Here is a 17,617-nt window from a genome sequence, read left to right as displayed (position 1 = left end):
AGTAACTTTCCTCATATTAACAATCCGGTGGAATTCCCCTTGCTCAACATCGCGTGTGTGTAGGATCAGGTTTTCTGTGAGCCTGCTGTTCATGTCAGTGTAACATTCGTCTGTTATTAAAGGAAAAAGTTGTCCCCTGTTTTTAAATAACACCTTACTAGAAGTCATCCTGCTGGAGCAGGAAATCTTCTGCATAGGAAGGTAGCATTTTAAAGTGACCTAGTAAAAGGGGATTGGCCCTTTTAGGGACTTTTAGGCCTGAAATTAAGCCTAAACATGCAGCCCTGAACTTCATCCCCAGCTTTGCCAATGCACTTCTCATGTGGCTTTGGTAATTCATTTAGCTTTGCTGCCAGGCAGTTTTCCTGGGATAATAACAGTCACCTGCTCCTCCAAAGGTCTGTAAGGACTGAAGGACTAGTATCTATTTAAAATGACGCGTAAGGTCCATTTTATTTTACCTGTTCTTTTTTTCACGGAGCTCCCAAAGTTGTTAAATTTTGAAGAACACAAGAGTTCCATTTTCTCCTTTACTGTAGTCTGTGAATTTAACAGAGCTCAAATAATCAGTTTTCCTGTATGTAATCTAAGTTTATTTTGTTGCAAGGAAAATCCACCCCCCTCTAGTAAAGGAGAGACTAATGTTGAAATAACGATTAACTCTTGGGGACTTTGAGGGACAGGTGACAAAAATGAGAAATAACTGCTTTAATAGGAGAAATTTTGAATCAATAATGACCTCTTTATTCATTAGCATCACTAACCCATCACCTTCCATCTCCAGTTGGAAGTGGCTGTTGAAATGCAGAATATGTAATAAATAATGTGTATTTCAATGTGGATCACTTGACAGATCATTAAAATACTGTCATCTCTCGGGGGGGAAGATATCTGCCACTTCAACAGGCACTTCAGCAGTTTTACAGTAGGTATGAAGTGAAAGAAAAAAAAATTGTTCTTTTCTGGAAACTATCCTAACAATTCTAAGTGCACAGTTCCCTGTAAGTTTGACGACCACAGTGAATGAGGAGAGAGGCTTTTTTATTTCTCTCCCTTCTCCATGCCTCCAATTCCCCAAATGCCATCATGGTCCATATCTATGTGTTAGGGCATCAATTTATACCTTTTCCGGTGGTAAGAAATGCTGCTTTCTGAATCCACACTATATTTTCCATAGTCTCATGGCTTATCCTTGGTCTCTGACGCTGTTTCAGTCCCATGCTGTTTGATTTATGCAGTCTATTGAAGGCATAAATCAGGGAGCTGTGGCTTGCACAGTCACGGTTCAAGCCTTGTGGTGGATGAAGCTTTCCCAATATCCTAATGATCCCCAAATGCATTGGATATAATGGGAACTGAAACCCAGCACTGGGCTGATCACACACCATGCAAACAAAACAGCATGGAACCAATGTGGCAGCACCTTTAAGACACATTGGTGTGCATCTGCTCTTTTTTTTTAAATAATAGCTTGGGCTTGTAGACAGCAGTGTTAAAAACAGATTCACAGATACAAGCCTGTCCCTCACATGGTGTCTTACTTGTTCAAGGTAGACCGTGTTGTATGAGCTTCAAAAGAATGAAAGACTCTTGGTATTTTCAATCAAATCCATTTGAAAAGTTTTTACTTCTCTGTTAGACTATCTAAAATGATACACGACAAAGTATTTGGCCACTAACTTAAAGTGAAATAAATTGTACTGTTGTCTGTGTTAACAATCCAGCAGTAAAATAATCCAGCCGTGTTAAAGTGGTACCTGAAAAGGACTGAGGGTATCAAAACTGCTTGAGAAGACCCCTTTAAGCATTAAACACTGGTAATCAGATTATCCCCAACTCAGACTGCATCAGTGTCTCCTCCTTATACTAACAAAAATGGTTCAGCATTGGCTCTATACCCCATAAGAGTTGAAGCCTTTCATTTTTTCCTTGGTCTTTCTTTCATTAATTACGACTAATTTCTTCACATATTTTTCAGATGTGGGTTTGGCTTTTTTTTTATTCTGTCGATCAGAAACGCATTTTGTATAGCAAGAGTAAAAATATAAAAAGCTAAGTAACTCGTCATCATTATTCCAAGCCCAGCAGTGTATGTTTTGCCCCAATTTTATTGCTATCTGTCCAAGACTGAAGCATAACTTAATATACATTTCTCCCTACTTCACTCTGGTGTACTATAATCTGGTGAAAATTAAATTGCATGGAATGCGCAGTTGAAGTCCTATGCCATTTAACTTACAGAATATTTTATTTCAGCTGTCTTTTAAACAGTTCCCAGGCTAGTTCATTATGACTGCCGCTTACAATTGCTCATATTCCTTCTGGTAATGTGTTCTGCAAACCCTTCCAAATATCATGGAAATCTAAAGTTTCATTTCTCTCTGAGGCCAACATCTGTTTGTGCAATATTGCAGGAAAAATGTAACTGTTAAGAAAGTATGGATGAACAGGACTTGATCAAGTAAAGTAATAAAATATTTGCTTTAAAAAGTGTTTTTCAGAACAACAAAGAAAATATTGTGAGGGATGGGTCAAGTCTCCCAGTCTTAGGGAAGAGTCCTGTGCATGGCATTTCCCATGTCATTCATTGGGCCATTTCTTATTTCAAAGCCTTTGAATAAAAAGATTGTTCCATTTCACACACTGTAAAATTAGGCATGTGCTTTCACATGCGTATTCTGCAAAGGATATTTTTTGTTTCCAGTACTGAAAAAGAGGCAACTCTTTGCATTTCGTCTTTCAGTATTACGTACTTTGTCAAGGGCTTTGCTGCCATGCTGCCCAACATAAGCCATAGCATATGAAGTCTGGAAAGCAAATTTTCTCCAGGGAGTGACTCCTCCTGTGCTGAAAACCACAAAACCTCATTGGACCCACACATGCGGAACATTGCATAGTCACGTAACAGTCCAAAGACAAAGCTTGGAAAATAGTGATTCTTATTACCAGGGGCAGTTTGTGACATATAGAAATGGGTGTCATAGGCAGCAACAGCAGCATCCTGCCTGGCTTCCCTCTCTCCAAATTTCCTTGAGGGTCAATACAAAGGTGTTAAAGACAGACTTGAGGCAAACGGCACAGCAGTCAGTCACATTTTTAGCAGCAGTCCTACTGTTCATAAACTGCAACAGAAAGGAGGAAAATAGGTGTTCGAGGGGAAAGTGAATTAGTTGGCAATAAAGACAAACATCACTGGGAAAGGAAGAGCAAGGATGAAACCATAGGAATAATCCTTCTCTGTCATGAATTCCCTGAGATTACCTGTCCTGGGTGGTATGTATTGATCTGAATGGGCTGGGCTTGCATCAGGTCGTGTCTCCTTCTCATCATGTCATCATTCCTAACACAGGCTAAGGTGTAACGCAGCTTGATGTCTCCACTGCTGTCACAATTCGACATTACTAGTACGTCCCAATGCAACATATGGGGAAGAAAACAGCACAGCATTTAGTCAGATCTCGGTTGTATAAAAAGCAGATTTAAGTAACATGAAAAGTGTTCTTTTATAGCCTTATTAATAGCGAAGGGAAAAGGAAATCCCATAATAGCTCTAGAAGTCTGTTGTAAGCAGAGCAGTTACAAGTGACAACAAAATATTTCCTCTTACCATTGTACAAAGATTATCCAATTTATATATACTAAAAATATGGACTGCTTTGTCAGGCTCTGAATAGGTCATCTAATTAGGTACATTTTCTCTCCAAATTGACATCCTTATTATTTATTTGAATCTGGACAGTCAGCATTTGATATTAGAAGTTTCTGAGTCCCACCATAGAGCAGCGTAACATCATTTAAAGTAAAATTATGTTTCTCTAGGTGCCTATTCAGTAATCTAACTAGACTTCAATAACTTCATATTTTTTTTATTAACTTCAGGTTCTTATCAAAGTATTGGATAACAATGATAATGGCCCAGAATTCTCTCAGCCAAGTTACGACGTCACCATTTCAGAGGACATCCTGCCTGATACTGAAATTCTGCAAATTGAAGCTATAGACAGAGATGAAAAGCATAAGTTGAGCTACACTATTCACAGCAGCATCGATACAGTCAGCATGAGAAAATTCAGAATTGATCCCAGCACTGGGGTGCTCTATACTGCTGAGAGATTAGACCATGAAGCTCAAGATAAGCACATCCTTAATGTCATGGTAAGAATTCAGTATTAACTTGGCTGAGGACACAATCACTGCTGCTTCAGGTGCAGATGTGCCTTAGTCTTTGCATGAGCAAAAGACTCAGTACAGTGAGTAGTCATTAACTTCATCTTGCATGCCCTGCTGTGTATTTCTTTTTTTACATTTTTTATTTGGGCTTTTAGGGAAACATTGTGAATTCATTGTATAGAATATGATATGATTTTCTGTCTCAATGGAGAGCACACAGGAAATTATTTAATCTCTTGGCATCTGGTCCTCTCACTCAAGGTAATTTCCAGAGTTTCTGAGTGAGGCTGAAAGTTATTTGAGAAGTTATTCACAGGGAGATAACTGCTTTCTTTTCATAGAGAATACTACAGCCTTTCTGAATGAAAGTCTCATTTATGGTTTAGTTCTATGGATTTATTTCAGTATATAAACTGTTGATATACAAAATAGCTTTCATCTATGTTTCCAAATGTTTGGGTATGCAGAAAAAAATAATTACCTTTTTTTTCCTCATTGTGCCTAAATTACAGAACATAATTCTGTCTGTTTTCAAGTGACGATTGTATATTACAGACTGGAGGTTAATTAAAAAATAAAAAAATCTGTGTTAGTTTAAACATTGTAGTTCGCTATTTTCTTCAGCTACTTCAGGCTGCTGCAGAAGAGATCTCTGAAGGAACAACTCATGATGTATTTGTTATGGGGCCATCTTTGGGTGGGGGATCCTCGGAATCAGGGAGCTGCTGTGAGATTCAGCGAGCAGGAGCTGAGTGGGGTCTCAGCTCACAGAGAATCAAGCTGCAAGTCCTTTGGCGAACAGGCTAAGAAATAAATATAAACTGAATCACAGAGAGCCATGACTGATGGATATCATTTCCTGGTGTTAGGTTTTGGTCTCCACGTGATACAATAGGGTTTTTTTTCTTTGTTTAAGAACTAAACATTTGGGGATTGTGTTGACAGGCTTATCGGTGTAGCAGTGCTGAGATATTTTATGTGGAGTTGAGAGAGGCGCGATAAATGAGACCTCAGTTAGGAGTGCTCAGCACTTCTTGAGGTAATTCCTACTCTTCTTACCATTGGTATCATCATTTCAAAAAGATGTGCCAATATATAAAGATGAAAAAGTCTATTGGCAGCTACAAGCACTAGACATGACTGATCATAGTGGGTGAAATTGTTTGTAGCTCTTTGAAAGACAGAGCAATGGGCAAGTTGTATTTGCCTCTGTGCTGTAAAGCAGGGAATGGCAGGGCAAAGGCAAGACCGTTTAGCATGTGTTTAAAAAAAGTATTTCTTGCAAACCTAAAACCAAATTTGTCATGTAGTTGCCACTTTAAAAATTCATGTCATGATTGTTAGTTGATATGCATCTAAGTCTTCCTGTTTCTTTAATTTTGCTATCTACCATCTTGCACAGGGATTTATTTTAGACTGTTCTTTGGTACAAATAGATTTTTTTATTATTTTGTATTAAATAGAACTGAAAGTATTGTTAGCACTCAAATGCATAATATTTATGAAGTTTTACTAGATGGATAACAAGATGTGTATTATGCGCTTATTCTATAGGTCCGAGATCAAGAATTCCCTTATAGAAGAAACCTGGCCAGAGTTATCATAAATGTGGAAGACTCCAATGATCATAGTCCCTACTTTACCAGCCCATTATACGAAGCCTCAGTGTTTGAATCAGCAGCAGTTGGATCCGCAGTGCTGCAGGTTACAGCTTTGGACAAAGACAAAGGAGAAAACGCAGAGCTTCTCTACACTATTGAAGCAGGTTAGGACACAGGCTGAAAATGTAGCAACGTGATTCATGCCATACACAGAGCAGTTGTGTGATGGTGATCTGTCTTGACACACAAGTCAGCTTCTTATGTCTACCTTCTCCTGTAGAGCTTGACAAAGGAGACACCGTGTTGGTTTTGGGTTTTGTTTGTGGTGGTGTTGTTGTTGTTGTTGTTCTTCTTCTTGTTGTTGTTGTTGTTATTATTATTATTATTATTATTATTATTATTATTATTATTTTGAAGCTATATTACACCGAGCTCGTCAGAACAGAATCTCATTCACATTCACTAGATGGTTACAGAGGTTCTACCTCTAAGTCACTGGTTCAAAACCATCACAGACGATAGTTATTGAAAGCTACAGCCATTGACTCATTTTCGGCTTGCTGGCTTCAGTCTAGTACGCAGTGGAGCCTCCATAAACAAACACCACAACAGCTGGTATGTCCGGGCATCTTTGCCAGTGTTTGGATCAGAGGAGCATGGAGATTAACTCCAGGGCTATGCTAAAAACTTCTGCCAGCAGAGCCGTAGCATTTTAATGGCACAAGGTCTCTTGAAACTAAGGGAGAGCATGGTGATATCAGATTAAAATAGCATTTTCTTTTAAGCTCTGAATATTTACATTCACCACATGGTCTGTACCAGCAAAAGCAGCCCTCTGCCAGTGCAGTAGCACGGTCATGAGAAATTTGCATTATCTCTGTTGCCCATGTGAATGAATGTAACTTTCTCCGGCTCATATGGATCTGAAGTTAAGAATTATCTCTGAGTTAAACCATTAACATGTATACAAGAGGGATGCCTGGAAAAAAGAGACGAAGTACTAGAAATTTGCAACCTTTGGAATTTTTTATGTTTCATTTCTAATTTTATTTTTTTTTAGTAATATGAATCTTTCCATTGCAATAATAGCAAAACTTGAAACCTATATTGCCCTAAAAAGAAGATCAGGTTCGTGGGGCAATGTTTTTCAAGACTGTTCCCAGCCCTCTCTTGACACTTTATTACTATTACAGGCTCCAACCCACTCACCTATAGATGCCACCACACTGTAAAGCACAACCTGACATAGTAAAAGTATGATTTCCATACAGTGGTAATAGAATCATACATGGTGCAGACAGAGAAATATGTTGATTGTAAAGGATGCTTTAGCTATTAGATGGTCCTTTTTTGTCTGCATGGTTTTCTCTTTTCTGAAGGCTCTCTTCCATTGCAGCCTGTTTCCGTTTCATCAAGAGCTCTCTGTGCAGTGTCAGACTTCAAACTTCCATTTACTGAAAGCCAGACATGCTCCCAGTTTCATCATCCACTTATGTTCCCATCCCATATACGCCAAAATTCATTCTTCTGCTGTTGTAGTATCTGTGACCCATAAAATCTGCAGTTGAGGAAACTGGTATTAGTGATGGCGTTCAGATTGTACACAGCCCTTACATTCAGGGCATTTACATCACCTCACACGTGAAGAGAACAATTGTTAAAGAAAGTAGCGTTTGTGTAATTTCATAAGAAATTCCTAAAGGAGAAGAACCAGCTTTGGCATTACATGAGGCAGTCAGTGGGTAAAAATTATTTGTGTTAGCAAGCACTGACAAAATAACTGCAGCAGTATTTGTAGTGTCTGCAAATGTGACAGATACCGTGATCTTTATGAGAAATTGTAGCTCTGGCAGAATCTCAGCTCCTCAGTGAATAGTACAGTTTTTGTTTTAGCTAATGGAGTAAACTTTACTGGTCTGAAAGGATGGCTATAAATAGAAAGTCACTACCAGTATTGAACTACATACAGTAGTATGCAGAGTAGTACATAGCTTAAATTAGCCTCGAAGCTCCAGAATTTACAACAGATAGTGAATCACATCTTAAAAATAGTTCTCGTCATTTAGGATTTCATGTATTTGGTATTCCAGCTACAATTTTCACATTTACTGCTCTGTGCACAGCACCTGTAACAATCACCATTAAAGGAAAATTTCTTGTTTATCACCAGTTGCCTCAGACATATTTCTCTCCAGGTCATGGATGGATGCCTGACTGTAGATTGAAAGTAGTTCTGGATTTTAAAGTGTAAATTACAATAGCAGGAACATGTTATAGTGATTGGAATCCCTGTAATTCACTCATTACTTGCTGTTTGTGTTTAGAATCAAATTCAGAAAAAGAGTCTATATGCTTATACCTGTCATATATATACACACACAGCATCCTGTACTTTAGGCAGACACTCAAGCAACCAGCAAAGTCGAGATTGCCAAATAAAGATGATCCCTAATTACACGGTAAGAATACATATCAAAAGTTTTGAATCTATCTTGCTAAAGAAGAGATTGGCAAAAACACTAAAAAGAAAAAAAGACCCCAAAGAAGGTCCTTGATCCAAACTCACTGTTTTCACCTTTTATGCAGCCAGTGGTATCCCCGCTTTCATGTTGTAACAGACATTTCATGACATTTTCTGCTAAATCTCATTCATCTGGATTCATCCTCCTCAGAGATTATCTGATAAACCTTTGTGCCACAAGATACTTGAATATCTTTTCTTTGCTATTTGTTCTGTTTTATTTTTCTAAATGCCACTTTAACCTTCTTATATTCAGTTCTTAGAGGCTTGAGCTACTGTAATCTTCTCTACGGTTGCTTAATAACCCCTTCAATTAGGAGCCTGAGTTGTTATCCATTTGTCATGTAATTGGCTTGTTAGCCTCTGATCTAGTTTCTTTGCCTTAGGTGTACATGTATTTGACTAATTCCCTTAATTTAGGGATGCTTTTTCCTACTTCAGTAGGAGTGATGTACAGGCAGCACTTGCTCAGATGTTGATACTCAGAATCAAGATACAGATAGCAGCACCTGAGTTTCGGAAGGTTTGAACACCTCTACTTTCTATTGCGGTACCTGATTTTCAGAAAGGAAGGCTTGAAGGGCTTTTAAAATTATTTTATGTTATTGAGATGGGGTTTTTTTTCGGTTAGGTTTTTTTGTTTCAATAACCGCCTTTAACAAATTGCAACTAATTGCTCTGGATTTTAATTATCATTAAGTGTGCTGTATTTCATTTCTAACTTGCTTCCCATATTTGTGTTTTAGGAAATACAGGAAACTCATTCAAGATTGAACCAGTTTTAGGCATCATTACATTACAGAAGGAGCCAGACTTAACCACAATGGGACAGTTTGTTTTGTCAGTCAAGGTGACTGATCAAGGTTCTCCACCGCTGTCTGCAACAGCAATTGTGCGGGTATCTGTGACAATGGCAGATAACTCCCACCCAAAGTTCACTCTCAAAGAATACCAAGCTGAGGTTAATGAAAATGTAGATATTGGTACTTCTGTCATCTCTCTCTCTGCAATCAGTCAGTCCACGTTAGTTTATGAGGTCAAAGATGGGAATATGGATGGAGTCTTCACTATAAACCCGTATTCTGGAGTGATCACCAGTCAAAAGACCCTGGATTATGAAAGAGCTTCCTTCTATCAGATCGTTGTACAGGCAACAAATATGGCAGGCATGGCATCGAATGCCACTGTGAACATTCAGATTGTTGATGAAAATGATAACCCACCAGTTTTCCTCTTCTCTCAGTACTCAGGCAGCATAAGCGAAGCCGCTCCTGTAAATAGCGTAGTCCGGAGTGTGAATAACAGTCCCCTCGTGATACGTGCCACTGACGCTGACAGCAACCAGAATGCTCTGCTTGTCTACCAGATTGTTGAATCGACTGCAAAAAAGTATTTCACGGTAGATTCCAGCACAGGTGCAATCAGAACAATTGCAAATTTAGATCATGAAACAATAGCCCACTTCCACTTCCATGTGCATGTTAGAGACAGTGGGAACCCCCAGCTTACAGCAGAGAGCCCGGTTGAAGTGACTGTCGAGGTAACTGATGTCAATGACAACCCACCAGTGTTCAGCCAGGCTGTGTTTGAGACAGTCTTGCTCCTGCCCACATATGTTGGTGTTGAGGTTCTCAAAGTCAAGGCTACAGACCCCGATTCAGAAATCCCTCCTGAACTAACATACAGTCTAATTGAAGGCAATATGGACCATTTTTTAATTGATTCAACCACAGGAGTACTCACCATTAAAAACAATAGCCTCTCCAAAGACCATTATATGCTAATAGTAAGAGTATCTGATGGGAAGTTTTATAGCACTGCTATGGTGACAATAATGGTAAAAGAAGCCATGGATAGTGGGCTCCATTTCACACAAAATTTTTATTCCACTTCTATCTCAGAAAACAGCACCAATATTACAAAGATTACTGTGGTGAATGCTGTTGGAAACCGCCTCAATGAGCCTTTGAAATACAGTATACTAAACCCAGGCAACAAATTTAAAATCAAATCCACCTCAGGAGTCATTCAGACAACTGGCATCCCCTTCGACCGAGAGGAGCAAGAGCTGTACGAGTTGGTGGTGGAAGCAAGCCGTGAACTGGATCATCTTCGTGTCGCTCGAGTGGTGGTGAGGGTTTACATTGAGGACATCAACGACAACGCCCCAGTGTTTGTAGGGCTTCCGTACTATGCTGCTGTGCAAGTCGATGCTGAACCTGGTACCCTGATATATCGAGTGACAGCTATTGACAAAGATAAGGATGAAAATGGTGAGGTGTCCTATCTTCTGAAGGAAGACTATGGACATTTTGAAATTGATAGGGGAACTGGCAGCGTCACTTTGAAAGAAGCCTTCAATTCTGATTTATCTAATATAGAGTATTTGGTTGTCATTCTTGCAAAAGATGGTGGAAACCCCTCATTGTCTGCTTTGGTAGAGCTCCCCATTACTATTGTTAACAAAGCGATGCCTGTGTTTGACAAGCCCTTCTATACAGCTTCCGTGAATGAAGATGTAGAAATGCACACGCCAATTTTAAGCATAAACGCAACCAGCCCAGAAGGCCAGGGTATCATTTATATCATTGTTGATGGAGATCCCTACAACCAGTTCAATATTGACTTTGATACTGGAGTTCTGAGTGTCATCAGCCCACTGGACTATGAAATAAATTCTCTTTTCAAGCTGATGGTGCGAGCCAGCGATGCCCTCACTGGCGCTCGAGCTGAGGTCACTGTGGACCTGATCGTTAATGATGTGAATGATAATCCTCCACTTTTTGATCAGTCATCTTATAATGCTACCTTGTCTGAAGCATCTTTGATTGGGACTCCAGTACTGCAGGTTGTTGCTCTTGATGCTGACTCTGACAATAACAAGCTTGTGCAGTATCAGATAGTCCAGGACACCTTTAACAGCACAGACTATTTCCATATAGACAGCAGCAGTGGACTAATTCTGACAGCCCGGATGCTGGACCATGAACTCATACAGCAGTGCAGCTTGAAAGTCAGAGCAACCGATAACGGGTTCCCACCACTAAGCAGTGAGGTTCTTGTTAGTATCTCCATAACAGATATGAATGACAACCCTCCAGTTTTTAACCAGTTAATATACGAATCGTATGTCAGCGAACTGGCACCTCGAGGTCATTTTGTGACTTGCGTCCAAGCCTCTGATGCCGACAGCTCTGATTTTGACAGGCTGGAATACAGCATCCTATCGGGAAATGATCGAACCAGTTTTATCATGGACAGCAAAAGTGGTGTTATCACCCTTTCCAACCATCGCAAACAGAGAATGGAGCCCATGTACAGCCTAAATGTCTCTGTGTCAGATGGTCTGTTCACCAGCACCGCTCAGGTGCACATACAGATCCTCGGGGCCAACCTCTACAGCCCCGTCTTTTCGCAGAGTGTTTACGTTGCAGAGGTTAGAGAAAACGCTACTCCTGGAACTAAGGTGATCCATGTGAAGGCAACAGATGGGGATTCGGGTGTATATGGGCAGATAAGCTACTCCATAATAAATGACTTTGCCAAGGACCGATTTTTGATTGATAGCAATGGACAGATTCTGACAACTGAGAGGTTAGACCGGGAGAACCCGCTGGAAAGTGATATCAGTATATTTTTGAGAGCCCTTGATGGAGGTGGCAGGACCACATTTTGCACTGTGAGAGTGATAGTAGTGGATGAGAATGACAATGCTCCCCAGTTTATGGCAGTCGAATACAGAGCAAGTGTCAAAGCAGATGTTGGGAAAGGTTACTTGGTGACCCAGGTGCAAGCAGTAGATCCAGATGCTGGAGCCAATTCCAGAATTACCTATTCTCTGTATAGTGAGGCCTCTGTTTCTGTAGCTGATCTGCTTGAAATAGATCCAGACAATGGATGGATGGTCACCAAGGGTAGCTTTAACCAGCTGAAAAACACCGTTCTGTCCTTCTTTGTCAAAGCAATTGATGGTGGCATTCCTGTAAAACATTCCCTCATTCCTGTTTACATCCATGTTTTGCCTCCAGAAACAATTTTACCTTCCTTTTCTCAACCCCAGTATTCTTTTACCATAGCAGAAGACACCCTCATAGGTAGTACCATTGACATTCTGCATGTTTTGCCTAATCAGGGTGCTTTGTATAGCACAGTTAATGGTGAGCTGACTGAAAACAACAAAGATGGAGTTTTCATCATAGAGCAAGACACAGGGCTCATTAAACTGGATAAGAGACTTGACCACGAGACTAATCCTGCTTTTCACTTCAAAGTTGCAGCAACCATTCAGTTAGACAAAGTAGACATTGTGTTGACTGTGGATGTGGAGGTTAAGGTATTGGATGTAAACGACAACAAGCCCGTGTTTGAAACATCAAGCTATGATGCTATAATAATGGAAGGGATGCCTATAGGAACAAAACTTATGCAAGTTAAAGCAGTTGATGCAGACTCAAGTGCAAATGGGCAGGTCACCTATACACTTGCAGTGGAATCAGAGCTGGAGGAGATCACAGAAGCGTTCACCATTGACAGCAACAGTGGCTGGATCAGCACGCTGAAGGATCTGGACCATGAGAAGGATCCTGCTTTCACCTTTGCAGTGGTGGCCTCAGATCTAGGGGAAGCTTTATCCTTGTCATCAACCACCTTGGTCTCGGTTACTGTGACAGATATAAATGATAACGCACCTGTCTTTGAACATGAGGTGTACAGAGGGTCAGTGAAGGAGAGTGACCCTCCAGGGGAAGTTGTGGCTGTTCTTAGCACCTGGGATGAAGACACGTCTGATGTCAACCGACAGGTTAGCTACCATATTACAGGTAAGATGCAACTTGCATGCTTTCTCCTAAAACCAGCTTTGCTAAAGAACTGTTCATGTGTCCACTTTTAAGTGAATGTTTAGCAGAGTTTCAGCTAAATTATCACTGTGAATCAGACAAATGCACCTCTCTTTGATTTTTATTTTTTTAATTTGGACAGAATTTGCAACAACTAGCAAAACTGGAAAGAGAGGCAATATGTGTGTGTCTGTCTGTCCAGGTTATTCTCTCTCTAATTTACAAGATTAATGCTTCATGGTTTGCTAAATGCAATGTAGTGTGACCCATCAACCCATAATAATTGATGTGTCAGCTTGGAAATCATCATGACAACATTTCAGCCAAGGGAAGAAAAACCTTTTATTCTTAAGGAGAAAATCCTTATATTTCCAAACATTTAAAATATTTTGAAATAGCATTTTTTCCTTTTGCGATAGGAAAGTGCATGCAGGAGCCACTTTGAAATACCACTATTTATGGGGAGGGGAGAGCAATTAAACAATTTTACACTGGAAGGAGTGTGGGGGTGCCGTTTCTTATCAGCACAGATTTCTGGCCACAGAAATAGTAAACCACTTAGAAAGACTGGTTAGTTGCCATGCATTGTTGTACACAGCATAAGGAAATTTTGATTACATTACTAACATATTTTTCAGAGTGTGGTAACACTGCTCTTTCTTATTGTGCAATATTTATTATCATTTTTTTCTCCTACATTCAGACTGTTTTTTTGGTATCTTACAAGTGATGGGGTGCTGCAGTTATTTTTCTGCCTACACCTTGCATTCTCCAATAGATTTTGTCAGGGAACAACTTTATCACTCCCCCCCAACCTTCACCATCCAAGAGCTAATATTAATTGCATATTAATAATGGGATTGTTGGACAAATTCATATTTTTTCTGGCTGGATAGGATTAGGATTACAGAAAACTGCATGTAAGCAGCAGGCTGTGGGCAAAAATGACTTGACTAACTGGATAACAGCTTGTATACTTTGCTCTGTAGGGTAAGAATCCTACTCCTTCATTAGTTATCAAATTGGAAGTGGTTGTGGGATTATGTGTAGAGAAAGGTGTGATGATCCACTTAGCCATACGTTATCTGTGTTACTCATCAGAAGTAGCACCATTTTCAAAGCAGCCAGAAATGCATTCTGACTGTTTACTTGGAAGTCTGGATTCAGTTTAAAGGTTTGCAAAGACTATGTGCTTATAGTGTGATGTGTTGTAGGATATTAGAAGTAGAGGCAAAAATAATCCTGTGGCTAAAGCACAGGATTTGGAGGCTTTGGGCAAGGTGCGTGAGCTGCTATTTCCACAGTTTTCAGACAGCTAAAAGCAAATAAGCAGTGCCTCGTCCTAGAGATTTTGTGGCATTTGAAGGAGTTTTGGGATCCCGGTATAGAAAGTGCTGTAGGAAATGCAAACTCTTCATGTTCATAATAAAGATATGTTAGTGCATCGTGACCATTAGACAAAGGTACTGTTTTCTCTTTGTTTTGGAGTCTTTTGGTCATCTCCCATAATTAATTATGCTTTTAGTTACATCATAATCATACCATCAATCACAGAATAGTTTGGGTTGGAAGGGACCTTCAAAGCTCATCTAGTCCAACCCCTGCCATGAGCAGGGACATCTTCACCCAGATCAGGTTGCTCAGAGCCCCGTCCAGCCTGGCCTGGGATGTCTCCAGGGATGGGGCATCCACCACCTCTCTGGGCAACCTGGGACAGGGTTTCAACAGCCTCATTGTAAAAAATTTCTTCCTTACTTCTAGCCCAAACCTCCCCTCCTTTAGTTTAAAACCATCACCCCTTGTCCTGTCACAACAGGCCCTCATTGCTGGCTCATGTCCAGCTTTTCGTCAAATCTCTCTGCTATTAATTTACTAATAAAAGGGCTTTTAAATAACTGTCACATCTGACTCAAAAATTATAGATCATTCCATTCCTTAATTTCTATCACAGTTCAGAATTTATCAGATATTTTGCTGGTATTTTCATTTCTGAAAACATTAGATATCAGAGCCTAAAACTTTATGTCTGCTGTACAATTACTGAAGTGTATGAGCTCAGAAATTCCACTGTCTTTTAATATATCCTTTGAATTTGGGAAATGCACAAGGAGAAATCAGATTATTTTGATTAAAATGTCAAAACATATTAAAGTATCGTTTAACTAGCAAAACAGTCTGTTCACACTTTACCCGAAGTTGAGCTCAGGAACTGCACTTGACTGTTTTGTGGACTCAGATTAGCCAGATGATTATTCAAATGCTGTGGCTTTCTGGGGGCATTTTGAGCCACAGAAACTTCTGCAAATACAATAAGCAAGCTCTGAGAAAAAGTGGGACACAGACAAAAAGGCTGAAGAAAACAAATTATGAGAATGACATGTGGATCTACCAAAACCAGCTTTGTGCAAATGTACCTGTAGAAAAGTAGCACATGGAAGATAGATGGAAAATGTCATCATTTAAGAGAGGAAAGCAATAAACAGTCTGGGTCAGATATGATCAGTGAAGAGCCCTTTGCACTCTTTTGAGAAGTGCAAACACTTATTGCATACTTTTGGTCAACTTTGAAAAGTGGTAGACACATTCTGGTGGATAAATACATATTCTGGCAAGTAGTTGCCATTTTCAAATCCACTTTCATCTGCATTTTATGGTGCGGAAAAAATTTTGCTCTTACCCTTATTTGTAGCTTGATAGCAGCAGGAGATGTTCACAAAGGAAAACTAACATATACAAATCTTATTAGAAAATGAAAAAAAAATCAATAGGAACACAGTAGTTTTATTCTGAAGGCTCATTTCAGGTCATGGTCTATATCATTTGAGCCAGTTTGGCTAAAATCGGGGCTCTGCTGATGTTTAGCTAGGATGTTTAGCCAGGATGTTTAGCCAGCCCAGATCCAGCCAGATACTACTGAGATTTAACAGTAGTAAACTAATAAAAGCCAGAGGAAAAAAAATGTCATTTGACAAGACTTTGGTACAGTAAAGGGTTTTCTGGTCCTCGATGATGTTAATTAGGACGATGATGTTCATGTAAGGACAGACAACAGTCTTTAACGTTGGTTCAGCTGAATACGGAGAAGATGGACAGCGTGTTTTGGAAGACAGAACTGGTATTGTACCCAGTAGGTTTTTTGCTGGGTTGATTTTATGATTGCCCAGTATGAGCAAAGTGACGTTTTTTGTTTGTTTTTATTTTATATTTGAGATCTTGGAGCTCTGGAGAAGCGGATGTTTCAGTATTTGGGGAGGACTTGTGCTGCAGGCTGAGGAACAGCATCTGCAATTTTACGATAGTAAAGCTAAGAGGATTGGGTTTATCATTTTGGCAGCTCAATAAACATGCAACATCTTAAACTGGGGGTGAGGGATAAATCTATTGATTTTGTGTGATGTAAATGCCTGAAGTTCTAATTGGGAATTGAAAGTATCTAAATAAATGCATAAATATAAGAGAGAAACTAAATAAATTAGTAAATATTCAGTTCCCCCTCTCAGTTTGGGACATTACGGTGAAAACTGATACTGTTGGCTTCTAGTTTTCACTTCCCTTTTAGCCGTTAGAATTCCCCCTGTGTGTACTTTAGTAATGATGTGTGTCAGGATTTGTTTATTTTGGATCACTGTGTCTCTGCATTTCATTTGTATCTGGCTGTTTTCTTTCTCTACTTAAACTTGAGCTTGATTTGGCTTTGTAGTATTTGCTGACTAGGGAGGGACAGCATTAGTTAAACTTCAAGTAACAAAAGATAAAAGATAATGCTGCTTCTTTTAGCCTCAAAGCCTTTCTAAAAAGTTACTGGAGTGTTTTTTGTAGCTGGCACTTCACTGTTTTGACATTCAAAGTAGAACATAAGAAAACTGCCAAAAGATTTTAAAGAATGCATTAATACATGTAGTCAGGAGGCTTCGGTTTAGAAAAGCTACATTATTCAGAGCAAAAAACTAATTAATTACAGCACCCCTAGGAAACTGATTCTGCTTACATATATTAGTGAAAAAGTTAATTAATCACTGCAGAATGAGATCTGTGTCAAGGCATACATATAAGTACTAGAAAATGGTTCCCTGGGCCACAATGTGGATTTTTCTGTGTTTCCTTTTGTACGGATATTTCCTTGATGGTATTTTAGTGTTTACATCTCATTATTTCTGTTACACTTTATAGTACGACTTCCACCTTTGTCTTCCATCAACAAAGCATATCACCAGTCCTGAGAAGCAAAAACAATGAAAGGTAGCACTAATAAAGAAGCCATGCAGATGTTACGCATGTTCGCTAATTATTGCACAGGCTTCTTGGTCATTTAAATTGATCCTTTTCTAGTGGAGTAAAGGGGGGGAAAAGGCATCCCAAGGACCTTTTTTTTTATACATATTCCTGAAATTCCTATGTATGATTTAAAAGCCATTCCATCAACAACAAAGCAGCAGTGATTTTAAAATTGCTTCAAGCTAGTGTTACTGCCAGCCATAAAAGCCACC

General features: G+C 39.5%; 1 protein-coding gene across 4 annotated transcripts in view; it reads left to right on the top strand.

The window, feature by feature from the left end:
* The window catches only part of FAT3 (FAT atypical cadherin 3), a gene marked incomplete at its 5' end in the record, with an annotated part of 320,867 nt that overhangs the window by 236,184 nt on the left and 67,066 nt on the right, over nt 1–17,617 (top strand). For all 4 annotated transcript variants that reach the window (XM_080342231.1, XM_080342229.1, XM_080342230.1 and 1 more), the window contains 3 exons: nt 3,880–4,155; nt 5,725–5,935; nt 9,039–13,112. In XM_080342231.1, the coding sequence (XP_080198357.1) occupies nt 3,880–4,155; nt 5,725–5,935; nt 9,039–13,112 (4,561 nt within the window). The remainder of the gene's footprint in view (nt 1–3,879; nt 4,156–5,724; nt 5,936–9,038; nt 13,113–17,617) is intronic.

Source organism: Nesoenas mayeri, assembly GCF_963082525.1.
Source record: "Nesoenas mayeri genome assembly, chromosome: 1".
Lineage (NCBI taxonomy): Eukaryota > Metazoa > Chordata > Aves > Columbiformes > Columbidae > Nesoenas > Nesoenas mayeri.
Note: the sequence above shows the minus strand (reverse complement) of the source record. Positions and strands in the feature narration are given on the sequence as shown.